General features: G+C 35.7%; 1 protein-coding gene across 1 annotated transcript; it reads left to right on the forward strand.

Moving 5' to 3' along the window:
* Nucleotides 1–24,770: 24,770 nt before the first annotated feature.
* Nucleotides 24,771–27,670, forward strand: LOC142617870 (transcription factor JUNGBRUNNEN 1-like). The gene is made up of 3 exons (XM_075790855.1): nt 24,771–25,028; nt 25,865–26,196; nt 26,982–27,670. Exons 1-3 carry the CDS (start codon nt 24,836–24,838, stop codon nt 27,432–27,434), a joined length of 978 nt encoding a protein of 325 aa, XP_075646970.1. The 5' UTR covers nt 24,771–24,835; the 3' UTR covers nt 27,435–27,670.
* The last annotated feature ends 238 nt before the right edge of the window (nt 27,671–27,908 follow it).

Consider the following 27,908-nt stretch of genomic DNA (forward strand, 5'->3'; position numbering starts at 1 on the left):
CATTGTGAGGGATCCAGAGACAAATACTAGGAGATTCACTTGAATTTTAAAAAATTCAAAATTCACAAGTCTTAGAAGCCTACATAGAACTATTTAAGTGTGTGACTTTTGAACTTATTTGGACCTTGTGGCACATCTCAATAGAAAACGGACCCAATGTACTAAAACCCAAAAAATAATGAAATATCATTTACATTCCTCAGGATTCATGGCGTCTTATTTACTTTATATATATATCTTTACTATTTCTTACTGTACAATACGTATATATTGCATGTATGAATGTGTATGTGTTGTAGGATCCATGTTTCGTGCACAACTTAGTTCGTAATCAGCCCAACACAATTGCGATGAACCAAGCCCAATCCACCAAACAACAAGTATCAGGCTCAAGATCTTTGTTTCTACTTGGGCCTAGGCACTATCCAAAAATAAAAAAGAACCCACACTATGGAAAAAAATATTATCCATATTCAACCCTATAATTAAAGGACAAAGATTTAATTGTTGTAGTAGTATTAGCAGCAGTAGTGTGCAATCTAATCTTATAAAGTGTAAATAATTTTTTTTTCCATCAGGTATGCTGGTCAACCAGCTTTGGCAATTGGTTGGCCAGCAAACCAGATGGATCTGTGTTTTGGGAGCTTTTGGAACCATGTAATAAACACACAAGTACTTTTTTTTTTTTTTTGCTTAATGAAAAAGGAGGTCTTCGGTGTGGGCTCATCGACCCCACTCTACGTAACGGTAATGGGTAATACTACGTGTACCACACAGGCCTTACTGGGTTATCACTCGAACCGCTCCTTTCTGAATACAGAACGAAGATTCCTACCATCAAATCACACCCCGTGTGATCACACAAGTACTTGTTTAATTAGGTACATAATTGAAGCATTCATATTATATGAAAAATGTTTATCCAAAAAGAATGATGATGAAATACAAAATGCAAGTGAGAGCTTTATGCACTTGACACAACATTTTTTTTGTTTTGTTTTGTTTTGTTTTGTGTTTTTTTTTTTTAATGAAGAGCAAAATATTAGTATTAGAATCCATACAAGTACAATAGAACTTGCAATCAACAATGTTCTCTGACCCAGAAAAAGAAAAAGAAAAACATAGTTTTATCCACTTGCATGCTAGATTCGTTCATGACTGAGGGCTGGTTATATGTTGAGCTGACTAGGTTTTTCTTTTCCTCTTGACCTACTTTTTCGCTGAATAGTAATTTTGACTTAGCAAATACGGAATGAGTCTTTCATTTTATAGTCAACAAACCTGATGTTTCTTTCAATTTTCAAAGTGAAGGAACAAGTGACTGGTCTTATCTGTTGACCTAGCTCGTGACTGAGTCTACTCGAATACAAAGTACTTCTTTTTTCTTTTCAAACAAAAAGCAAAGAGTAGTGCCTTTCTTACTTTTCTTTTGGAACATGTTTTTTTTCAGAGTGATGTTTTTCTCTTGGTTTTTTTTTTTCTTCTGTTAGGTCTTAGTTACTTTATACCTACTTGTGTCAACTACAGTGTGCTCTTACAATTTAAGGTTTGGGTCCATTTAAATACAACTAAAAACTAAAAATATTATAGCAAAATAATTTTTAAATATGTGAATAATGTCGTGAGATTCATTTTTAATAATAAAAAAGTAGCTGAAAAGTGCGTGAATAGTAAATAAACAGTGTGCGAACAATAACCGCACAGTAGTGAACAGTAACTCTTGTCCCCAAAAACGCGTGTAGAGGAAAAAAAAAATGAAAGAAAGAAGGCTGAACCGTGTCCGAGGAAAATGTAAACGCAATAATTTGTATCCAAACGGATACTCAATTTATCATGATGCAAATTGGTGGGGTTAGGAGTTGTTTTGTCATTTTGGAAACAGGCCAGTCAAGCACGACTTTATAGTTTTACTCAGACATGATTCTTCTCACCAAACAAGAAATCTGAACTAACAGCCAATATTAAACAGGTATGATAATATGAGGCACAGCCTTGGATAGACAGAGAATATTTAATAGGGTAGCAACCAATGAAGCACGGGTGCGGGTGTGGGTACGGATGCGGGTGCGGGTGCAGGACTCAGTAATTTTTGAAAAAGGTGGGTGCAGGTGCGGCGGGACTCAGCAATTAAAAAATTATTAAAAATATTTTTATTTATATTTTCTATATATTTTTACTATTAAAATATTCTTAAAAAACATATTACTATGTCTTAATTCACAAAACAAAGAAAGAAGAAAGCAAAAAACACAAAACAAAACACAAAACCAAAAAGAAAACACAAAAGAAGCAACAAATATTCAAAATAAAATTGAGGAAGGACAGGTTTAGGGTTTTTGGGTCTCATTCAGAGCCGATTTCGGCTGTTTCGGCATGATTCGAGGCCGATTTCAGCCTGTTTCGGCCGTTTCGGGCTTGTTTCGGCTATTTCGGCCATTTCGGTCGCCGGCCAATACGACCCGATACGGCCGATATGGCCCGATTCTGGCCGAATCAGCGCGAGTCAGCGCGATTCTAGCCACATCGGTGCGAGTCGGCTGAAGAAAAGAAGAAACCACGTGGCAAACGCGGCACCGACGCGCGCGCAACGGCGTCCCTTGCGCATCGCCGCATCGCGCCACGTCGGACACAGGTGCGGCACCTCCGGCGCCGCGTCCGTGCATCATAGGTAGCAACCAAGAATTGATTATATTGATTAGTATTCTCCGAAAATTTCTCGAAGCATCAGTTTCACTTAATTGCCTTAATATCTACTATCTATAACTTGGTCATTGTTGTTTATTATCCGAGTCATTCGATCAATTTATTTCAAGAAATCAGCTATGCCTTCCGCATCACATATTAAACTCTCTCCTTTTTTTCTTTTCTTTTTTTTACCTTATTTGTTTACATAAAACTATCCATAAGTCCTTTTTTTTTTAAGTACAATGGTATGTTTACACAAATTTTCATGTAAACAAAATAAGCAAATGAAAATAAGTTCATTTAAATTAAGTTCTATACACACTGGTTTCGTTTAGAAGTTTGAATGAAATAAGTAAATTATAAAGAAATGAAATATATATATATATAATTATATAATTAGTATAAGAAATGGAATGAAACAAAGTTATTTTATTTGAATGTTAATATTTTTTAAGAATGAGATAGACAAAGAAACGAGCTTAGTTGAATTGTACCTATACGTTGAGTGTTCAGAAGACTTGGTAAAAAACAAAATAAAAAGTTAGAAAAGTATATACCATGCATGAGGCAGTTAGTGAAATGTTCAGTTATTATCAACTTTTTGGACCAAAAAAAAAATCCATGCATGGTTAGCACTTAGAAACTTGTCCAAGTTTAATAAGGTTTGGCAAAAACTTTGTCATTAAAATTTCCTTTTTCAAAGTCATTAAGAAAGTATTTCATAGAGCAATAAAGTCTCTCTTCTGATGACAACAATGTGGAATAGTTCATGAAAAAGGTTGAGTGGTCATAAACTTGGACTCTCAACCATCCATGAATGTGCACATCTGGGCCCGTTTTCAATACCCAAAAAATCAAGATTGGCGTCGAAGGTAAATACTAACAACTCGATTCAACATAATGTGATTAAAGTACAATATCTGTAAAGAGTCTCTGCAGACACAAAGGATTTCAAAAAACAGACTCACAAATACCAAGTGGCAATATGGAGACGTGCATTGATTTTGATTTACATTTACAAAGTCAAAAGGTAGGAAAATGAAAAGTCCTAGCTAATTTTAAAAATTTAGAACCATTTAAGAGGGAATGACAAGACAATCACAGAGACCTCTTGTCTTTTTCTTTTTTTCTTTTTTCTGTTAAGTGAAAGAGACCCCTTGCCTTAAGATAATAACCTGCTAACTAGTCAAACTAAGAAATAATAATAGTGTCTCCCCCTCGAAAAAAAAAAGAAATAATAGTGTCTCATATAGTCTTATGCAACCACGCAAGCAAGGTCATGTGATACATGTATATGGGATAGTTATTATACGGCTTATTTTCCTTTAATATTTCAGAAATCATTTGAAAAATAGATATGAATTATGGTTTTATTTTGTTTAGGAAATTGAGAGTAAATTCATTAAAGACCGTCAAATTAAAAATTTTAATTTAATAATTAATACTAGGGACAAAACCAGAAATTTAGTTTAGGGCACAAAAGTGTAAGCAAAAAAAAAATAGAGTAAAATGAATGAAAAAAATGCTAAAATGTATAAACCCCCACTTTTATACCTTTCAATTAAACTTAACTAGTAAGTTGCCCATACAATACACGGATAATATTATAATGTTTTATGTAAAATAATTTTGGAGAATGTTATATATATATTATACCATAATTGTTATAGAATTTTGTTAGTAATGAATTTAGGATTTTACTAACGTGTGCCCTAAGGGTACACAATAGTATACAATTTTTAGAAAAAGTTTTATTGGAATTGAAAAAAAAATTTACAGCTTTTTCAACTCCTTATAAAATGCTTTAAAAAATGAATAGCTTAATGTGTGCCCTTAAGACACATATTAACCGGACCCATGAATTTATCTCAAAAAAGCAACAACAACAAAAAATTGCAGGAATTTTGGCGGCATGATGATAGTGGTTGCCCCCAAATTCCTCTCTTTCTCTCTCTTACAAATGTTTTGTTAATATTAGGTCTTTTACTTATAGTGAAACAATGCGTTGCATTTAACAATTCACAATATTTTCGTATTTCTCTATCTCTCTTTTGAGCTTTATCTAGGTAGTAATATTAGTCCTTAATCTTTTTTTTCTTTTTTTTGCTTTTGTTTTTAATACTAAAACAGTGGGTATGCCAAAAGACACAAAGAAGAGAGAAAGATGAGGTGAAATTTCAAGAAATTAATGAGAGAACAGTAAAAAATAAATTAATGTTATCTTTTGGGATAACAGTCAAATATAAATATAAATATATATATATATATATATATATATATATATATATATATATATATTGACTATATTATCGCTCTTGGCAATCAAAAGACTCACTCAAATATTCAATCATAAGACTCGCTCAAAAATAAACATCCCTCTTAACATTTATATTTAGTAGTTTATATATTGACTATATTATCGCTCTTGGCAATCAAAAGACTCACTCAAATATTCAATCATAAGACTCGCTCAAAAATAAACATCCCTCTTAACATTTATATTTAGTAGTTTGAACCTCTCAAAGATAACACAATCAAGTAACTGAGGGCTCATTAGTTGAATCTCCCTTTCTTCTAACTCAATGGCCAAATTTTTAATTATATGAGAAAATATTTGTGGATGCAAATTTTGTGTTGCAACTCTTGTTACAATTCTAATGTGATATAGTGTGATTAGTGGACAAAAAATGATAAATTTATATAAAAGTGATAAACAACCATTCACAATTTGCTATATCAATTAGAGTTGTTACAAAATTTATAGCAAAAAAGTTGTGGTTATGAAATAATATAATTCTTATAAAAAAGAACACATAAGGTGTTCCATAATCCTTGAAAATGATTGTTATATACCTCCTCCCCTATTGTTGATGATGAATGAAGTGGAGGCAACAAATGCATGTGAAGTCAATTTTTTGATGTCCACCTATATATCAACTGGGACTATTGAAGCCTGTCTTAAAAACGATAGTGCTTATTTTTTCTTCAATAATGAACCATTATAATTTAAAAGGGATAATCACCATGATAGAAATCATGAATCATGTGAATATTATATGAATAATGTAAGTGCACAATTTGTACCCGGTCCAATCAACAGATAGACTCAGGCCCAAAGAGCCTTATACAATGAAATTTGTAGAGTATGGGTTTGAAACCTAGGTCATGGATGTTGGAGAAATAATAAACGAGCTAGATTGCTGCTATCTTATGCAAATAATAGATGAATATGACAAAAAACTCTCATCGGACGTAAGCCAATGACCACTTGTATTATCTTTCTTTCTTTAAGCAAAATATTACAATTGAAGTTAAAGTCTTCAATTCCTTCTCTCTCTTGATCTCTTTCTTCTAATTCTCCGATCCCCCTCTTCATACCTTTCTCGTTTTCTTATATCCATCTTCTTCTCCTCTTTTTCTTCCACGTGTAGCACAGATTTTCCAAATAGATACTTGTCTCATCCACCACCTTTTTAAAGTTTTCAAACAATAGCTGGAAGGTTGAATATTACTGTTCAGATGTTATTTCACCATTACTGTGGCCAGGGAGGTAGATGCAAGGTCTTTAATGCGGTAGTAGCAGCCTTTTTCCTCAATATTTTACATACGTTCTTTCTCTTTACAACAACATGAAACACATCTTTACCCACCAGGCCTTCTAGAATTCTCTCCCCATACATCATGACACGTCACATGATCTTCAACTAACCTAGCTGAGGAGACGCCTCTCCTCAGACAACCTCACCAATCTATCTAGCACAAGTCGACTTATGGGCCTCAAAGGCTCTACTCGAACAGGTTTACACCACCAAATCAGGCCCAAGGCCCAAATGCATATTTTGAACCAACATCACAGTCTCCACATGCTCTGTGAATCACCACACGTGAAAGGGTCACTTCGCTTCTTTAAACCGTCTCTGACGCTTCAAAAAATGTCACACGCGCTTTAAATGCTACAGGTAACACTCTGTCCCCCACGTCCAACGGTGAGATGCACATCTAACAGCCCGAATTCTTTTTCAAAATTTGAGCGGGATAACTTCCCTTTAATACCGCCTCCCATATGCCAAAATACCTAGGAAACCGAAATTCAACCTCTCACCTCAGAAATCAATCAAATCTCAAAAGTTCCTATTCTCTACCCTTTAAAGAGGCTCGCGAAGAATCGTCTACCTATCTCCAGTAAGTTCTCATCCTTTTAAGTTCATTTCTCCTCGGCCATTGTTCTCAGCTATTAATTGTATCCTTCCCCTCTCTAAAATCTCACTCTTACCTCCACCAAATGGGTAGATTCAAGTGTCTAGTAGATACCACTACCGGTATGGAGGGTTTTCGGCCAAATATCGTATTCCTCAAGAGGTAGGATTAAGATATTGCCCCTCAAAAGCCATAACCAACGATAGGAAAGAAGGAGAAGTTGTCATTCCCATCATCGCCTTTTTGGAGGGTGGGATGACACTTCCCATGAAAAACGTAACCAGTGAATACCTCCGTAACCATAGGTTATGCCCAGATCAATGCACACTCAACGTATTTAGAGTCTTAGGCTGTGTAGATGCTTTAAATGAGCAAATGGGCCTAAATCTCACATGGCACGACGTTGTCTACATGTACGAGTGTTATAAACTTAAAGATGTAGGATATTACCCGAAATCTAGGTCTTGCATTGTGAGGCTCATATCTTGCCTTCCCAAATCCAATAAAAGCATGAAGGACGACTACCTTATTGTTTCTGGAATATGGTACGATGATCCTCATTACCCAGTCGAATAGGGAGACTCAGGTGTGACTCCATAAGAGTTAGATACCCTAACCTGTGGCTTGGTTCTATTAACTTAATCATTTCTAGTTACATAGCCTATTATTACTTCTTTATTTGGTATTCTTCGCTGATCTAACCATGCTTGTATTCTCGGATATTTTTGCAGACAAACAACACGTACGGCCCCGTCTTAGCCATTGTAGCGTCACGTCCTTCGATCCGAGGTGTTTGTGAGTGGAGACATGCAGGTGAGGGCAGCCCATCTCATACTAGGATACGACCCCTTATCAGAAGATTTTCAAGATATCGACAACGCGATCACTGCAGGTGACCAGAGGCGCAGAAAGATAAATATTTCGAGACCAGGCTTCGTCGATAAATACGAACTACCGGACGACCCTTCTATTATCTTATACACATGCCCCATCCTTGCAATCCCTATCTTGGTACACTCTCAAGCATCAGCCATCCGAGAAGAACCAACATCCTCTCAACGCTCGCTTGAAGAGGAAATTGATCAGTTTCGCCTCAAGGAAGTTGAAAAACCTCAAGAGGATCACCTTGTCATCCTCTCGGACGAAGAACACGAACCTACGGACGCTTCTGGCATAAAGGGCTTAATAGTAGCATAGGGTGATACCAGTTCCGAGGAAGACAAGATGTCTAGCTTAAAATCGCTGATGACTAGGAGGGGCACACAAGTTCCCAAAAAGGACACAGTCGAGTCTCGACCCTCTCTCAAGCTGCCACCACCTCTTCCTCCTTCCGACCCCAAGTCTCACACCCCTGACCTTAAAAAGAAAAGGAAAAACGAGGCCAAGGAGGTAGAAACAACGAAGCAGAAGAAACTTAAGCAACAACAACAACAACAAAACGTTGCCAAGGGTAGAACACGCGCCCCTTTTGTAAAGAGTAGGGAAAGCCATGACTTGGCCGAGGTGTGCTGTGTGTAGGCCAATCGGTTTCCGGCGCTGGAACTAGATGGAGCTCCCATTCCCTACCAATCCAGCACTAGGGTGTTCCAGCAAGGACATGCCCACCACCTGGCTAACGCTCTGGAGCAGCCCATTCTCCTGCTGAAGGACATGGAGGCTTTAGACAAGATGACTCAACCACACCTCTTTCTTTCCCTAAAAAGGGACTTGGCTTTGGTGAGTATCCTCAAATTACTTCTATCTCACTATTTTCATTATCCTTCTACGTAAAATCTTTCATACGTGTTTTAATGCTACTTTAACTATAATGCATTTGTTCAACATTTCAACACAGGCCATTCAAGAGGTCTTTGCTGCAGAGAAATGGGTGGAGGACTCTCGGAAAAAGGCTACAACCAAACTTTAGGTTAAAGTCAAGACCGAGCAGGCTTTGGGCTGCGCCATGGCAGAGAACGAGGATCTGACCAAAAAGTTGGCAAACGAGAAGAGAGAAAGAAACGGCATCGAGACCAGCCTAAAAACCACCAAGGCCCAAGTGGAGGGGCAACGCAAACTCCTGCGCCAAAAAGACGAGGACCTATCCAAAGCTCAGCAAGAGAACTCTGATTTAAAAAAGGAGCTTACTCAAGCCCAAGAAAAGGCTCGTATTCTCAAGGAATCCATGGAGGCTGCCAAGAAGGCTGCTTATAATGAAGGGGTCGAGGCAACGGAAACCCATTTGACCGAGGAGCTAGCGGAACTGTGTAGGGAGTACTGCCAACAGGTTTGGGCCGAAGCCCTAAACGTGGCAATAGTTCCAATCGATTCTAAGTTGAGGAAGTCCAAGAGCATTTGGATTCCACAGGACATCCTAGTGATTGAAAACCTTCCTCTAACTTTAACTACCTCCGAGGCAGTCCCCTCGGCACAGCCATCTCTAATTCAAGAACCTCTTCCATCCCCTAAAGAACTTACTAGTTCTGATAAAGAGAAGGAACAAGGTGATGGGGTCGGGAAGCACCTAAGCGAGCATGCCGAGCCAAATGTTCCTCTACCAGTGGCAAAAGACAAAGGGAAACAAGTCCAAACCTCGTTTGAAGTGGAGCTTAAGCAAACAGAGGAGGAAGTTAAAGCAAAAGAGGTTGCCAACAAGTCCAGACGGGATCCTCCCACAAAACTCTAGGCATAGGCCACATAGGACTTTTTCCTTTATGTAATTCTTTTTTTGTTTTAGAACTTTTATTTTGATCCTTGTTTGAACTTCATTCCCAATGTACCTACTAACAAAATTAATGACAAATTCAAAAGATTGTTCCTTAGTTCATTGCCAATCTCCCTCACTGAAACATTTACCTCTTTTACCTTAGTGTACATTACATGTGCAGCACAATCAACTTAATACCCCGACATACAAAGAAATCTTATTAATGTCTCAGCCAACATTAATAATCTGAAATGAATTTATGCTAACTTTATCAACAGATAAACCACGTATTAAAACTGCAACGTCTAAGTACAGTAGAATACAGTTAAATATGTATGGACATATCTAAATTCAAGACAAGAGAAATACAGTCTAAGGCTTGATTTGATGCTTAACTTGGACATAAAACAAACCAGTAAACTTATGATAGTGTATGGCCCAAGAAACAAGGCTTATTTAAATCTCTGTCAAATACCTAAAAAAGTAAAGCAAAATGTTAATCTTCCCAAGGTAGATGGTTCGAGAACCAAACATAACCAAGGTTCTGCTTGATACTTATAAAAATGAACCGTAATGTTAATTTCCCCAAAGTAGAAGGTCCGATGACCGGACGTAACTAAGGTTCTGTTTAACATTTGACAATATATCAAATTCCACGAGGTATGTGGTCCAAGGATCCATGCATGACCAAATTTCTGTTTGATACTTATAAAAATGAACCGTAATGTTAATTTCCCCAAAGTAGAAGGTCCGAGGACCCGACGTAACTAAGGTTCCGTTTAACATTTGATAATATATCAATTTTCACGAGGTATATTAATGAACCGTTTCTGTTTAATACTTATAAAAATGAATCGTAATGTTAATTTCTCCAAAGTAGAAAGTTCGAGGACCCGACGTAACTAAGGTTTTGTTTAACATTTGATAATATATCAATTTCCACGAGGTATGTGGTCCGAAGAGCCATACATGACTAAGTTTCTGTTTGATACTTATAAAAATAAACCGTAATGTTAATTTCTCCAAAGTAGAAGGTCCGAGGACCCGACGTAACTAAGGTTCTGTTTAAAATTTGATAATATATCAATTTCTACAAGGTATGTGGTCTGAGGAGCTATGCATGACCAAGTTTTTGTTTGATACTTATAAAAATGAACCATAATATTAATTTCCCCAAAGTAGAAGGTCTAAGGACCCGACGTAACTAAAGTTCTATTTAACATTTGATAATATATCAATTTCCATGAGGTATGTGGTCTGAGGAACCATACATGACCAAGTTTCTGTTTGATACTTATAAAAAACAATGAATTGAAATAACGAATTGAAGCGCAACACAAGGATAATAGAACCAAAACGGCAGAAGTGCATTTTATTAATAGTGATACATTTGTAGGTGATTTACATTCCATGGATGTTGTACAACCTTTTCATCTAAGTCTGCTAAACAATATGCCCCTATGCCCGCAATAGAAATGATTCAATATGGTCCCTCCCAAGTAGATCCTAGCTTTCCCCATGCTGGGTTCTTGGCATTACCTATGACCTTCCTTAATACCAAGTCTCCGAGTGCAAGCGGCCTTGACTTTACACAAGCGTCATATCCCCGTTTGAGCTTATGCTGATAATAAGCTAGCTGAACCATTGCATTTTCCCTTCGTTCCTCAATAAGGTCCAGGCTTTTCTCCAGTAAGTCATTGTTATTATCCAGGCTGAAAGAGTTTGTCCTTAATGTCGAAAACCCAGTTTCCAAAGGTATCACGGTCTCGGCCCCATAAGTTATGGAGAAGGGTGTTTCTCCTATGGATCTTCGTGGCGTAGTTTGATACATCTACAAAACATGTGGTAATTCTTCTACCTATCTACCCTTTGCATCATCCAATCTTTTCTTGAGTCCACTAACTATAACTTTGTTAACAGCCTCGGCCTGCCCATTTCCCTAATGATAAGCTGGAGTGGAGTATCTATTTGTGATGCCCAAGTCACTACAATACTTTCTAAAAGCTTTACTATCAAACTGCAAACCATTATCTGAAACAAGAGTGTGAAGTATCCCAAACCTTGTGACAATACTCTTCCAAACGAACTTTTTCGTGTCTACGTCTCTAATGTTCGACAAAGGCTCAGCTTCTACCCACTTGGTGAAGTAATCAGTTCCTATGAGCAGCCACCTTTTATTTCCCACAGCCCTTGGGAAAGGACCTACTATATCCAATCCCCATTGAGCGAATGGCCAAGGACTAGACAAAGGATTAAGTACACCACCAGGCTGATGGATGTTAGGAGCAAATCTTTGGCACTGGTCACATTTTCTTGCATAGTCCTAAACCTCTCTCTGGATATTGGGTCATCAATATCCCTGGGTCAGAGCTCTATGGGCTAAGGACCTTCCTCTAGTATGACTTCCACAAATCTCTCCGTGCAATTCTTCCAAAAGTTTCTCTGTTGCTTCAGGGTGTACACACAGCAAGTATGGTCCGAAAAAGGAGCGTTTATACAGATTCTGATTCTCAGACAACCAGAATCGAGGTGCCTTCCGACGAACTTTATCTGCTTCAGACTTCTCCTCGGGCAAAACATCGCTTTTTAGAAAAGAAACTACGGGGTCCATCCAACTAGGTCCAAGCCTAACCTGATGAATACGGATGGCACTTGCAGTTGTCCAAGCAGGTTTCAACAAGTCTTCGACGAGGATGATCCTAGGCAAACCTTGAACCAAGGATGTTGCCAGAGTGGCCAACGAATCAGCATGTGCATTTCCACTTCTAGAAACATGCATCAAGATAAAAAAATCAAACTTGGATTGTAAATATTTGACCTTGGCCAGATATTCTTGCATTCTTGGATCTCTAGCCTCTATTGTCCCCATCACTTGGCCCACGACTAATTGAGAATCCAAGAACATGGGAACTAACTTTCCCCCCATTTTCTGGACCATATCCATGCCAACCAAGACAGCTTCGTACTCGGCTTCATTATTAGTGGCCGAGAACGCTAATCTTAACGATTTCTCAAAGGTAATTCCTTTAGGGGATTCCAAAACAAGTCTGACGCCTGACCCTCTCTGGTTCGCCACCCCATCAACATATACTTTCCAAACCAGAAGCCCCTTGCATGTGATCATGCCAACTGATTTTTCATTCATGTGCAACTCCTTTGCAGTTTCTTCTAATGAACGTTCAGCAAATTCTGCCACTAAATCAACAAGGACCTAGCCCTTCACAGAGGTGCGAGGCATATATTTGATATCGAAAGCTCCCAGAATAGTTCCCCACTTAACTGTCCTTCCCGAGTAGTCAGCACTTTGCAATACCGACTTAAGAGGAGGTTGAGTCAAAACCACAACAGTGTGGGATTGAAAATAGTGAGGAAGTTTACGCATACCATGCACTACGGCCAGAATCGCTTTCTCCAATGGTAAGTAACGCACCTCAGCCTCATGCAAAGATTTGCTAACGTAGTAAACTGGTCTTTGTACCCCACTATCGTCCCGTATTAAGACCAAACTGACGGCATGGATGGCCACCGCTATATACGCGAACAGGAATTCATCCACCTCTGGCCGAGACATGATAAGTGGTCGAAAGAGATACTCCTTAAGTTGTTGAAAAGCTAATGCACACTCCTCAGTCCATTCAAATCATTTCCACTTATTCAACAGTTGGAAGAAAGGTCTACACCCATCAGCCGACCAAGAAATAAACCTGTTGAGAGCAGTAGTTATTCCTGTTAGCTTCTGAACCTCCTTTGGATTCCGAAGAGGTTGCAGATTGTTAATTGCCCTGACTTATGCCAGATTCACTTCTATTCCTCTATGAGTCACCATATGACCTAAAAATTTACCAGAGCCTACACCAAAAGAGCACTTAGAGGCGTTAAGTCAAAACTTATACTTTCACAAATTCTGAAAAGTGTCATTCAAATCTTTCACATGTGTGGACAGACCCTTGCTCTTCACCACCATGTTATCTACATACACCTCAATAGTCCTTCCTAGCTGCGACTCGAACGTCCTGGTCATCCTTTGATAGGTAGACCCTGCGTTTTTCAGACCCAATGGCATCACCTTATAATGATAATTCCCCGTAGGAGTAATAAATGATGTCTTCTCCTGATCATGCAATGCCAAAGGTATTTGGTGATAACCCTGGAAAGCATCTAAAAAACTCATCCGAGGATGTCCAACCGTAGCATCCATCAGCTGATCTATACGAGGCATTGGAAACGAATCATTAGGACAAGTTTTGTTCAAGTCTATGAAGTCTACACAAATTCTCCACTTCCCATTCTTCTTCTTCACCACTACTGTGTGTGCTAACCATTTCGGATAAAAAACTTCTTTAATTGCCCTAGCCCTTTTGAGCTTGAGCACCTCCTTTTTAACGGCCTCGGCATGTTCTTTAGAAGAACGTCAAGGTGGTTGCCTCTTGGGAACAACGGCAGGATTGACGTTCAAATGATGGCAAATGAAGCTTGGATCACCCCCAAGAGCCTCGTAGGGATCCCATGCAAATACGTCAATATTGTTTTTCAAAAACATCACCAATTCCATCCTTTCTCAATGTGGTAGCCGAACTTCAACCTGAAAGAACCTTTCAGGGTCATCATCAATAAGAAATCTTTCTAACTCTTCACACGTTGCCTCCTTTGCTGTCACTGCACCGAGCGCATCTAGAGTTGTTAATTGCTATAAGTCTTCTGCAGCCAAAGCAGAGGATTCTGGTTCGGCCTGATGCAGTACTGCGGTTGATATGCATTGCTTTGCTACTGATTGGCTCCCAAGAACTTCTTCGATCTGTCCTCCCGACAGGAACTTCACTTTGACATGTAGAGTTGAGGAAACAGCACCCAGAGCATGCAACCAAGGCCTTGCAATGATGGTAGTATATGGGGAATAAGCGTTAACCATAATGAAATCCACGTCAACTGTTTCGGAACCTGACTGCACAGGCAAGCGAATTTGTCCCTTTGGTATAACAGTCTTCCCTTCAAAACTTATTAGTGGTGAATCATAAGCCGTAAGATCCTCGAGCTTTAAATTAAGCCCTTTAAACAAATCGGGGTACATAATATCAGCACCATTACCCTGATCAACCATCACCCTCTTCACATCATAGCCCCCTATCCTCAGTGTAATCACTAGGGCATCGTCATGTGGTTGAATGGTCCCAACCTTATCTTCATCCGAGAAGCCTAAGATAGTTGGAATAGCCCCTTTAATTCGGCCTGGAGCCAGACTCCTCGGCGAGAATATGTGATACGAACACCAACCTAGTAGGGCAGGAACCGGTCCTGCCTGGGGCAGTGAGGATGACATTAATCGTTCCCAAGGGAGGCCGAGATGAATTATCCCTTTGGTTATTCGAACCTAAATGACTTCCTTGCCATTCGGCTGATACAAATGTTGCTTCAACTTTCCTTCACTAACCAGCTACTCTAAATGGTTCCAAAGTGTCCGGCAGTTCTCGGTAGTATGGCCTACATCTTGATGATATTAGCAAATAAGATTCTGATTCCGCTTCGTAGGGTCCCCAGCCATCTTACTAGGCCACTTGAAGTAGGGTTCCTTGCGGATGCTCTCTAGCAACTAATGTACAGGTTCCCGAAATACAGTGTTGACTACTTGTGGAGTGGTCTGACCTGACTGCCTAGAGAAATCTCTCCTCAGTCTGTTGTTATTGTACCTATTCGACCTGAAATCCCTCCTCTCTTGAGGGATAACCCTCGCATTACCCTTACCTTGTTGTTGATCTTCCTCAACTCTTTTATACTCGTCAATACAATCCATGAGCCGACGTACGCTCCGTACTGGCTTTTTGGTCAGAGATGTCCTTAAGTCATGATCAGTTGGGAGGCCCACCTTAAAAGTGTTAATTGCTACCTCATCAAAATCGTCATCGATCTCATTGAACATCTCCTAATATCTATCAGAATACATTTTCAAGGTCTCTCCCTCCCTCATGGCCATGGACAACAACGAGTCCAAAGGCCGGGGAACTCTACTACATGTGATGAATCGAGACGCAAATGCCTTAATGAGTTCTATGAAAGATTCAATAGAACCAGCCTTCAAGCCGTTAAACCATCTCATAGCAACAAGTCCCAAACTAGAGGGGAAGACTTTGCACATTAAGGTTTCGTTCTGAGAATGTACCACCATCCTCTGATTGAAATGGCTCACGTGCTTAACTGGGTCTGTCCTGCCATTATAGATGGTGAAAGTGGGCTGAGTAAACCGTCGTGGAAGTTTTCCTTTTTTGATCCTGCGTGTGAAAGGTGATTTAGAGATCTGGTGTAACGCCCTACTCATAGCGTCATTTCCCAAGCCCCTGGAGGAGGATTTCTTATGCCAACAACCCGAAAGATCATCTTTCTCATACGAGAAAGTTTCGCTAGGAAGAGTCTTGGACCTTGGCCTGTAACTATTACCCTAGGAGCCCTCCGAAGAAGAATTAGAAAGAGATGGTGTCCGCCTCCACCTCGCACGGTGTAGCTTCTTCTTAAGGTGATCAATCTCCTTATGCATGGCCTTAGCATCATCCTCATGGGGGCTCTACTCTTACCACGTGAATGGCTTCCACCGGGGTGCACCGTATGCACGCTTCCCTCTCTATCCCTCTCACGTTCGAGACGTTTGAAATGATCTTCACGTTGGGACTCCTGAGACTCTGCATGATGCAGATTTGAGCCTACCATAGTGTTCCAATTTCTTAAGCACTAGATTCCCACAGACCGCACTAATTGTAAGTGTACAATTTATACCCGATCCAATCACCAGATGGACTCAGGCCCAAAAAGCCTTATACAATGAAATTTGTAGAGTATGAGTTTGAAACCTAGGTCATGGATGTTGGAGAAATAATAAACGGGCTAGATTGCTGCTAGCTTATGCAAATAATAGATGAATTTAACAAAAAACTCTCCTCGGACGTAAGCCGATGACCACTTGTATTGCCTTTCTTTCTTTAAGCAAAAGATTACAATTGAAGTTAAAGTCTTCAATTCCTTCTCTCTCTTGATCTCTTTCTTCTAATTCTCCGATCCCCCTCTTCATACCTCTCTCATTTTCTTATATCCATATTCTTCTCCCCTTTTTCTTCCACGTGTAGCACAGATCTTCCAAATAGATACTTGTCCCATCCACCACCTTCTTGAAGTCTTCAAACAATAGCTGGAAGGTTGAATATTACTGTTCAGATGTCATTTCACCATTAATGCGGCTAGGGAGGTAGGTGCAGGGTCTTTAATGCGGTGGTAGCAGCCTTTTCCCTCAATATTTTACATATGTTCTTTCTCTTTACAATAGCATGGAACACATCTTTACCCACCAGGCCTTCTAGAATTCTCTCCCCATACATCATGAGATGCCTCTCCTCGGACAACCTCACCAATCTATCTAACACGAGTCGACTTGTGGGCCTCGAAGGCTCTGCTCGAACAGGCTTACACCACCAAATCAGGCCCAAGGCCCAAATGCATATTTTGACCATTTTACCCCCACAAATATAATCATTGGGTTTTAATAATAATAAAAAAATATATAATAGAAGGGTTAATCTGTAATAATCATTATTAGTATGTCATTGATTTTTTTTATTTTATAATTCAGTATATGTGGGTGAACAAATTTAAACCCTATTTCTCTCTTTGAGCTACAACATTCTTGGCCTTGTGTGAGCTACAACATTCTTGGCCTTGTGTGAAATAATTAATTGTTCAAATTTTTTTTTTTTTTTTGAGGATCAATTAATTGTGTTCAAATTGATGATTCAAATATGTTATATCTATTTCAAAAACAAAGAGCTAAATGTGCAAATAAAAAATCTAGGAAACAAATTGGCCCCATATCAAATTCCAAAGGTACTCTTTGTAAAACTCCCAAAATAAGTTCAACAAAAAAATTATATTCCAATGATTCTACAACCAATGTCCATTACTAATATGTTGCAAAAGAAATCCTAAAAACATTTTATTTCAATTCTGATAATTCAACTCTCTCTCTCTCTCTCTCTCTCTCTCTCTCTCTCTCTCTCTCTCTCTCTCTCTCTCTCACACACACACACAAAAATAGTGAAACCTTAAAATTCCAGACAATTATGCGTCTGGTAAAACAATCCAAATCATTAACTGAAAATAGAGCTATTTACAATCTTCCTTTTTAAAATATAAAAAAAAAAATACTGTTTTTTTTATCAGAATAATATGCAATTTTACACAGGCCAGGTAAAAGCATGATGGAAATGGGAGTGGGAAAAAATAGAAGACCCTAGTCAGTTTTGTCATGCCATGATCTGTAACGTGTTTAAATTAATGGAAAATGTTGAAAGAGAAATTAAGATAGAAAAAACAGAAACAAGAAAATTAATGTAGTACGTACTTCTACCGGGTGGTCTACATCCATACTATAAAATTTTTGGATATTCTAAATTGAATATTATAAAAGTATGCACATTAGGAATAGCATATGTCATATGTAGGAAAAATTTAGCATAAAAGTCCAAATCCTTCCCCCTCTCCCCCCCCCCCCCCAAAACATCCGAACTTGTAAAAATTAACTATTGCCAAAAAAATTGCAATAATGCTACAGTACAATTCTAAAAGTCACTATAACTCAATTCTAAAAAAATATATATATATTTTATTCACTTACTTTATCAATTCCTCTCTCTCTCTCTCTCTCCGGGTTTTTGGGTTTTGGGTTTTTGTTTTAATTTTAGTTTTTGGATATATTATTTTATTGTGTAAAAATATTATTTTAATGTGTTGTATTGTAAAATAAAAGTTGGAATGCTAAGAGTATTGTAAAATGGTATGGTATAATTGAGAAAGTAGTTTTTTGAGATAGTAAAATAGGATGAGATAGAATTTTGGGATGTAAATGCTCTAATGAACACAATATAGAGTATATATAAAAATACATTAAGCTTAGTTTGATCACTATAAAACCATATAAACCTGTGGTAGTAATTACAAAATCACAACTCTAGTATTTTGCAATTTACAGAGCCAATCTACTTATGAATATTCTAATAAATTTTGTTATGCCTTGTCTATAATAGTTTTCCATTTTATAATCCTCTTTTATTTTGTTTTAAGATAGTAGATAAACATCCCCTCTCTTGTACAGGTGTGTGTTTTGGTTTCTAATATAAAAAGAGTGATTATCCTATATTGCTTTAAAAAGTGTATTGTGTATTTGTGTTTTGTGTAGCATAATTTGCTCTACTTTCCCTTAGAAATTATAATAACTTTTGAGTAAAATTTGTATGTTTTTGTGTTAAACATTGCTTATTTTTTAAATTAAAAAATAAAAGTAATTATCTCACATTACTTAAGAAAGAGTGTTGTGTGTAATATAACCTGTTTCACCATTCTTTAAAAGTTACCATGACTTTTAAGTATAATTTATAGTGCGCCTTTATGTTAAAATTTCATTCTCTCTCTATTAAGTGCTTGTTTCTCTCAACAACAACAAAAAAATTGAAAAAAAAATAGAGATATGCAATTAGTATTTACCCTTCATTCAATTCTTATCAAGGGAGATCAACTAAAATTTTTTTTTATTTTTGTAGGTTCCAATTAGCTCAACTAATAAAGTCTCTAATGGTTGTAGAAGAGATCTAGGATTCAATCCCCGCCTACACCAAAAATTAATTGGTGTCTTGGTATGATAATAAAAAACTATCATCAGGAGCGAACGCTATAGATTGAAACTCTCTCAAAAAAAAAAACTAAATAATTTTTTTGATTCTTACATATATATTTGAATTCGATAGTTACAACTTACAACGTACAATAATGGAAATAGATTTGCACCTGGACAATTATATTGGAATCACTTCGAAATGCTAGTTCCAACTCCTAAAAATTTGATTAGTAAGTGAATATATTTTTTAAGTGATGCTCCAAGCATTGAAAAAATCACATAATTTTTCACTCTATTCTCACAAGTAATCAAATTACTTAGGTCCCATTGTAATACATATATGAGTAACTCTAGAACCACACATTTTATCACACCATTTTTACAAATTATCTTATATGACAAATTGCGATTGGTTGTTTGTTACTTTTATATAAACTCATCATTTTTTTTCTACTGCTCATAATTTGCCATATCAAAACTATTGCAAAGTTATAGTACAAAAAGATGTATTTCTACTTCCTAGATTTTTTCTAAAAATATTAATTACTCATAGATTTTCAATGCCTATGGCATTTTTCCCATTTTACTTTTCTTTTCATTTGTTGTTGTTTCTTTTCTTAAAATAAACTAAATGAAAAAAATTCTAGTATCTCATAAATATTATAATTTTTGCCACAATTATTCTATGCGTTAAATTATGATTGATTGTATTTTTTTTACATAAACTTTTTTTTTTCCACCACTCATAATCTACCATGTAAATAGTTATTTCAGAAATTGTGATGAAAAAAATGGACCTAAAATTTTAGGGGAAAAAAAAAAAAGTTAGGTGTTCTTGTCCAAATTACCGTGATGCCAGAATGACATCATGCCCGCGCTTGGGATCACAACTGACAATGGTTCAATTCAACTTTTTCAACTTTTTTTTTTTTTTTTTTTGAAAAATGGTCAATTCAACGTGGTAAAAAACGGTGGCTATTTTACTATGACTTGGGTTTGTTTTTATTTTTGAGAAGAATGACTCTACGAGTTAATGTTAGGGTTGTTGTAAGTTGTAACTTCTTATTATTGTTAATTTTTATATTTATTTATTCTTTCTTCGATTGTAATATAAGAAATGATTTTTAAGTTTGAGATGTTTCTGTTAAAATACTAAAAATATCAACTAATTAAACGACATAATTCTTTATAATTATGTTAAAGATAGTGTCAAAATATTCTTTTTTTTTCCATAATATACTCTTTTGAGATAGCAGTAATATCATTTTTATTTGACACATTACACATTTTTATCATGAGCAATAGAGTAGTCAAAATTTGTGAAAAACGTTGTCTTTAAATCTTTTTTTCTCTATAAAATTTATTGTTTTACCTATTAATTTTTTGTTGAGGTCAAGAATGTAATCAATTATTAACCTTAAGCAATATTAGAGGTACAAAAAATTTTACAATTGACTAAAATGGTATATAAGTTTGATTGTAATAGCATTATTTTCATGTAAATATATTATTAGTATAAATTTTATCATGCATTAATCATAACATAAAAAATGTTATGTCTTTAAATTTATTGGGTTTTTTTTGGGGATAAACTATTGTTTTACTATTAGTTCATTCCATTTTTTTTTTCTTAGCTATTAGTTCATTTCATTGTTGAGGTAGAGATAAGTATTGGTATTTTGAAGTTTTTTTATTCATTTATTTTTTATAACTCCATAATTGGGGGAGAGAGAATTTGAAACACTAAAAATCATCAATCAATTAAATTATAAAACTCTTGACAACTTTGAAGAATATTATAGATACAAGATTTTTCACAATTTTTTTTTACAAGTATAAGTTTTGATTGGAATAATATCATTATCAATTTTTCATATAATAAATATATTATTGGTATACATTTTATTATGTATTAATCATAATGCACCACATTATAAAAACGATGAAATCTAATCACATATTAACAAAGGTATAAATTGTGTCAAAATACGGCAAAACATTCGTCCAATGTTCATAACAAAGCTTGTCTAAGTCCTGGCAAAAAGATGGAAAATCCACATCATCTCTAACAAAAGTCAAAAGCTTGTAGTTCATCCAAAGAATATAATTCAAAAACTTGAAATTTTTAACAGGCAGCACATCTAGGAATAATATTTGACAATTCTTTCCTTTGAATCGGGAGATTATAATATTATTTGTAATATCCTTTATGGACAGGAACTGTCTTCCCCGATTAGTGATTACCTCCACTGGTCAAATATATCATACACTTTCTAGAAAGTTGTACGTCTTTTTTTCTTTTTTGAGAAACGAAAGTCGTACATCTTGATTGTACAAATGTGTGAAAATCCTAAAAGAAATACAACTAATTATTTTCCAAAATTAAAATTACTATTAATTCAAATTACCCTTGAAAAGGGAAAGCAATATAATTGGTGACTTTAATCGGTGAATTTTGGAATTCAACTCCTTGATATACATCAGTAAATTTTTTATTTTTTTTGCATGGCACGTGGTTGACCCTAGTGAGATATTTTTTTTGTCAATTTTATGGTTTGCTAGGTGCGATGATTGAATCACCACATAGCTGAAAAAATGAATATATTATTTCATAAAACTGTCGAAATTCTTGAATTTTTTTTTAATAAATTTTAGCTACAAAATTAGTTATAATTTAAAATTACAATTTTATTCAATAAAATAAATATTATAAAATATTTTTAAAATCTAATTCTAAGTGCACAATTGCACCTGGACCCAAAGACAACTACGGGCTCAGGCCCAATAAGCCTTAAACAATGAAATTTGTAGAGTGTGGGCTTGAAACCTAGGTTAGAAGTACTGAGAACTTGATAACAGGTTAAAAGTTACAAACACTTATAAATAATAAACGATAATTGCAAATAGGCCTCCTCGGACATAAGCCGATGACTACTTCTGTATTATTTCTCTTTCTTTCTTAAAAGTTACAATTCTTAATCTCTTTTTTAGTTCCAGACCGCCCCTTTTCTTTGGTGTTCATTCCCCTTAAATACTTCTTTTCCTGGTGCTTTATCCACGTGTTGCTCCAACCCCCTCCCTCCTAGATATTTCTTTTCTTAGTGCCTTTGAATAGTGACCAGAAGTTTCAGTTCTACTGTTCAGGGGTCACTTCCCCATTAATGCGGCCAGGGAGGTAGGTGCAGAGTCTTTAATGTGGAAGTGGCAGCCTTTGCTTTTGGTATTTTTCTAACACCGGTGTACCTCGAAGGTTTAGGGTTTCCCTCCTTTAACCAACAGTCTTTCCGGAATATTGCATTGACCTTCATAGTGAAGCTTCGAGTTCTCCTAGGTCTATCCGAGGAGAAACTTACCTTCGGATGTGTCCTCGGACTCTCGGCGTATGGACCGATTCGCGGTACTAACAGATTTTTAACTTAAGAGCAGGTCGGCCCTCCTTGCTACAGCTCAAAGGCTCATATGCCCACTTGGGTCCTTTTACTCCCCACACTAACAATTAAATTATATATTCTTTACGTTTTTAATATATATATGTCGATTCTCAAAAATATATATATATATATATATGTGTGTGTGTGTGTGTGTCAAATTTTGTATCAATTGAATATTATTTATTATATGATTTATAAATTTATATTTTATACATTGCAATTTAAACAATTTATTGATGATATAACTATAAATTTTTAATTTTTTAAAAATTTTACAAGTATGGAAGATATAAGATAAAGATATAATCTAATTGTGAATTTGTCTAAATCCACCTTTAATAAAAATATATGGAGTAAACTTTATCCTTTTTATGATTGTTTTCTATTTTACTCTTGTCTGCAGCAATAGCCACGCTATGCTCTAGTAGACTTACTCTAGATACCGCAGAATTTTCTTTCTCGAAAAATAAGTTAGTTACATAATAAAATGAATAATTTAAAATACCACGCATTAATAGCCCTGTACCCCCAAATTGCAAATTCAAATCTTTCCACATCGTCATAACAAAAAGGACTTGGACTTTATCATTCGTCAATTCGTCCAATATGGCGCAACATCATCCCAGTTTCGGTTTGAGCAAGAAAGCCACTGCTGAACAAAACCATACTGGTCATGTTTGACCATAAGGCCACCGCTTATACTTAATTGAAGGTGAGTTACACATCCCGGTAATTTTCGATGGCTTAGCAATAAGTTACATTTATTTTGTAGGTTTAAGTTAGTTTAATTAATAAATTTTTTTTCTCATCGAATCAGAGATAATGTTCAAAGTTCGAATCCTTCCTATATAAAAAATTAATTAGTGTCTTGCCTTGATAGTAAAAACATTGAGTGGATATTGTAAGTTGAAATCCTATAAAAAATATTATGCTTATTTTAAGTTAATAAATTTAGTTTATTTCGATAAATATGAGACAAATGGCAAAAAACTATAAGTGGAACTAATTTAGCTGAACTAATTTAGCTAAACGAATTCTAAGTAAGATCTTATATGATGGATTCTTCTCCCATGTAGTAATTGAGGGGTTTGATAACATTGTAAGGACATTTTGGTAATCAAATTAATCTTTCAATGTAAATGTTTCATGGGGTTTGGCTTCTCTTTGTTACGGAAAAGCTAATAAAGCTACAATTGCTTTTACAAAAGTTATGCATAATTCAAATGGAATATATAAAATTAACCATGCATTTTTGTGACTAATGTGGTTGAAATCAAATCTCGCGATATCATTAATTATTTTAAGATGATTTTTGTATAATAAAATAGGTGAGACTTACATTTTGTTGAATAGTATCCTCGTGAATTAAATGTTGACATGACAAATACATAAAACTTGTTATTAAAGCAACGGAGAAGAACCAAACTCATTATTGTATTTGAGTTTCAGTTAGTTCAATTAGTAAAATTTCTGATGGCTGAAAAAGAGATTTAGGGTTTAATCTATGCCTACACCAAAAACTGATTGGTGTCTTAATCTGATAATAAAAAACTATCATCAGAAACAGACATCATAAGTTGAAACTATTTTAAAAAAAAAACTTATTATTATCTTATTTATTATTGTTGTCTTTTTTAGGTCAGGTTTTTTCAATAAATGTATTTTTATTATATATATATATATATTATTTATATATAATTTAGCATTTTTATATATATGTTATTAACATTCTCTCAAAATGATGTTTCCTCTCTTAACACTTTCACATGCATTCCTTCTTCTTTTTTACTTTCATCTGTATCTCATTAACATTAGAACCATCTCATTACTAAGAATGGAAAAAAATGCATCTACTTTGTCTCATTCCGACTTGTCCCACCCGATGTGTTCCTTTTCTGTGCGATTGCCATCCTTAATTGAGAGAGAGAGAGAGAGAGAGAGAGAGAGGGGTTTTTACACGGAATACTTTCTCCTAATCAATTGAATGACACTAAGACTCTTTCTAAGTACTTTGGCCCCTCTATGCCATCATAGTCAGCCCTCATCATGACTTGACCTTTTAAAACCTACTCCTGCGACTCTCATCCTCATAATAAATATATGTAATAGCCAGAAGATTCTTTTCCATATTCGAAGTCTCATAAGGTTGTCTCCTACCAAGGAAGGTAAGAGATCGATCGTGATCGTGTGAGTATGGAGAAGATGAGTAACAAAGGTACTAGTCAGCTGGAGGATGATGTTGATCAATTGCCCGGATTTCGATTTCATCCGACAGATGAAGAACTCGTCGCGTTTTATCTTCGTCGGAAAGTTGACAAGAAAACAATCAGCATGGAGCTCATCAAACAGATTGATATCTACAAACATGATCCATGGGATCTTCCAAGTATGGATTAATTAATTAGTTTTACTCTCTTAATCATTTCATCTCTCTTTTGTTCCTCCTTGAATATACTGCTTTTTGTCCTTGATAGAAAAAGAACTTATTCATAATAGATGTTTAAAATAGTTTTCTTGAATCTATGGTGCCTCGTTTTGAAAATGTTTTTTTTTTTTTTGACTTTGTATTAATAGCCTTTATAACAAGTTTAGCCATCAAAGATTACTTTGAAATTTCTGTGGATCATTTTTAGGGTTTATCTAAAACGAGAAACTTCCACCCCAAAATTTTTTTGTAATTTTTTTATTCGTTTTTGGCCTGATATTATTCCAAAGGATAGATTTCTCATTTCATATATATGCAATCATAATAAAGTGACTAAAATTTACATTATCTCAACTGCAACCCTCGATAATTTGATGTCCATTAAAAATAAAGACTTTGAGCATGTTCTTCCTCTTTTTCTGATTCATTATTTATGTACTTCTGTATGCAAACCGTGAACTAGATTCAGATGTTATTGTTGCTTATGAGAAGAAAAGACTTGGTCTTGACTGCTTCTTGTTGTGCATATATAAGAGTGGTAAAAATTCTAAAAGCCCTGTCTACCTTGCAACAGACTCATGCAAGTAATAGGAGAAATTACGTTAATAATCTTGAATAGCAAACCTGTGTAGTAGTTTTAAGTTTCCCAGGTGTAATTACCCCATAAATTGTTTTTCCTCTTTTGATGAATAGGGTATTACACTATAAAACTTCTACTATTAGTAAGTGCAACCCCATTTTTATTATTTGACATTTCTCTCTCTCTTTCTCATTTGGTGTGTATAATATTTTTGCAGAAGCAAGTGGTAGCACTGTGAAAGACACAGAATGGTACTTCTTTTGCAGAAGAGGAAGAAAGTATAGGAACAGCATAAGACCCAACAGAGTCACAGGTTCTGGCTTTTGGAAAGCAACTGGGATCGACAAACCGGTATACTCAACGGGAGGAGAAGGCCGCGATTGCATAGGACTCAAGAAGACATTGGTATACTACCGCGGAACTGCAGGAAATGGAAGCAAAACTGATTGGATGATGCATGAATTTCGCCTTCCTGCACCTACTGACACCAACACCAACACCAACACTAACGCCAAGCTTGACAATGCTAAAAGTACTGCCCAAGAAGCTGTAAGAAAAACATAAATTGTGTAATCTTAATATTAAACCATCTTTGTTATGCACCAACAAATCCACCCACCCCCCCCCCCCCCCCCCCACTACACATCTCATTAGTTTAGGTTGCACCAATTATAATATGTTATAAATTTAGATTTTTTCAATTTAAAACTTTGATTATTTTATAAGGAAAAAATTGAATATGTGACAAGTTGTAATTGATAGATCATAAAATGCATTATTTAATTATATTTTCATAAAAATATTTTATTCATTGTTATGCAAACATTTGGGCTTTGAGTTTGCTTGATATAGGAAAGTGAAAATAAATAATGCACTTCTATGCATTTATAATAGATTCATTATAGAGATTTTAATTGTTTGTTCTCAAAAAATATTAGGTGTTATAGTAAGTGGTACTCCCTCCCACACATTAATGGTCATGAAATTAATTAGTGAAACTTGTTATTATATCTATATAAAAAGGGAATGTGTTGTCATTATACTTAATATTGCATATTTACTTGTATATCTACCAACAATTCGTCATTATACTTAATATTGAATATTTACTTGTACATCTACCAACATTTCATCCAAAATAAATATTATCTTTTAACTCTTCCCATGAGAAATGCATAATAGAAATTTGTTTTAATTCACTCATGAAGAACTTCTTTTCTAGCCAAGCTTTCATAACAGCTGATTGGAGTCTAATTGGAAAATATATGGTAACTATATGTAGAGGTCTTATTGTATAATTTCTGATGTATCTTCTTGTTTTCATGTGACTACAGGAAATTTGGACTCTCTGTCGAATTTTCAAGAGAAACTTGTCGCATAGGAAGTACACACCAGACTGGAGAGAATTATCTACTAAACGCCATCAAGCTGACACAAGCTCTAAAGCATGCAGTGGAGAGAGCTCCAACAATCGAGAAAGTTATATTAACTTTGGTGCTCCATTCATATTTCAAAATGAGCATAATAATGAGATAAAGACTGTTAATCGTATTAATAATGAGAGCAACCAGCTGCATGTAGGCCAGTTGAGCAGCTCGATAGCTCAACCTCCATCATCATCCTCCATAGCTCAACCTCCGTCATCATCCTCCATAACTAAACTTCCATCATCCTCCTCAAGCTTTCCAATTAATCCAGTACCAGATGCGAATGAGTTCTTCGCATATGAGAATTGGGATGAGCTCAGATCAGTTGTAGAGTTTGCTTATGATCCATCACTTATGTAAATATTTGTCTAATTATAGTCATGTCACATATGGATTGCACTAGTTATGCAGTGTTTTTAAAATCACTATATTAACTTATTGCTTTGGAGTGGAAGAAGCTGATCTGCCTGGTGTTCATAAGTCCTGACTGAAGCTACAGACTCTATGCAATTTCGTGGTCAAAAGTTCTATTTCTTAACAGGTGCAAGTTTTACTTAAAAGAAGTTAGAATTCTCTTTGACTGGATAAATATTATCTTATTCTTGTCTTTATATTCTCTTTTCAAAGTAAGCTTTATTTCCTTTGACCAAGAATCAACGTGGATTGGAACCATTTATATGATACTACCTACACTTTGCTTATATCTAAAAGAATCATTGGTACAATATTTTTGCTACCCCCATTGAATTTGAAGTAATGAATATACTTTATAATATATGTCGAAGATTTGTTTGCAGTTGTTTCATTTCATACCCATACACATTGTTTAGTGTG

This window comes from Castanea sativa, chromosome 11 (assembly GCF_040712315.1).
Source record: "Castanea sativa cultivar Marrone di Chiusa Pesio chromosome 11, ASM4071231v1".
Lineage (NCBI taxonomy): Eukaryota > Viridiplantae > Streptophyta > Magnoliopsida > Fagales > Fagaceae > Castanea > Castanea sativa.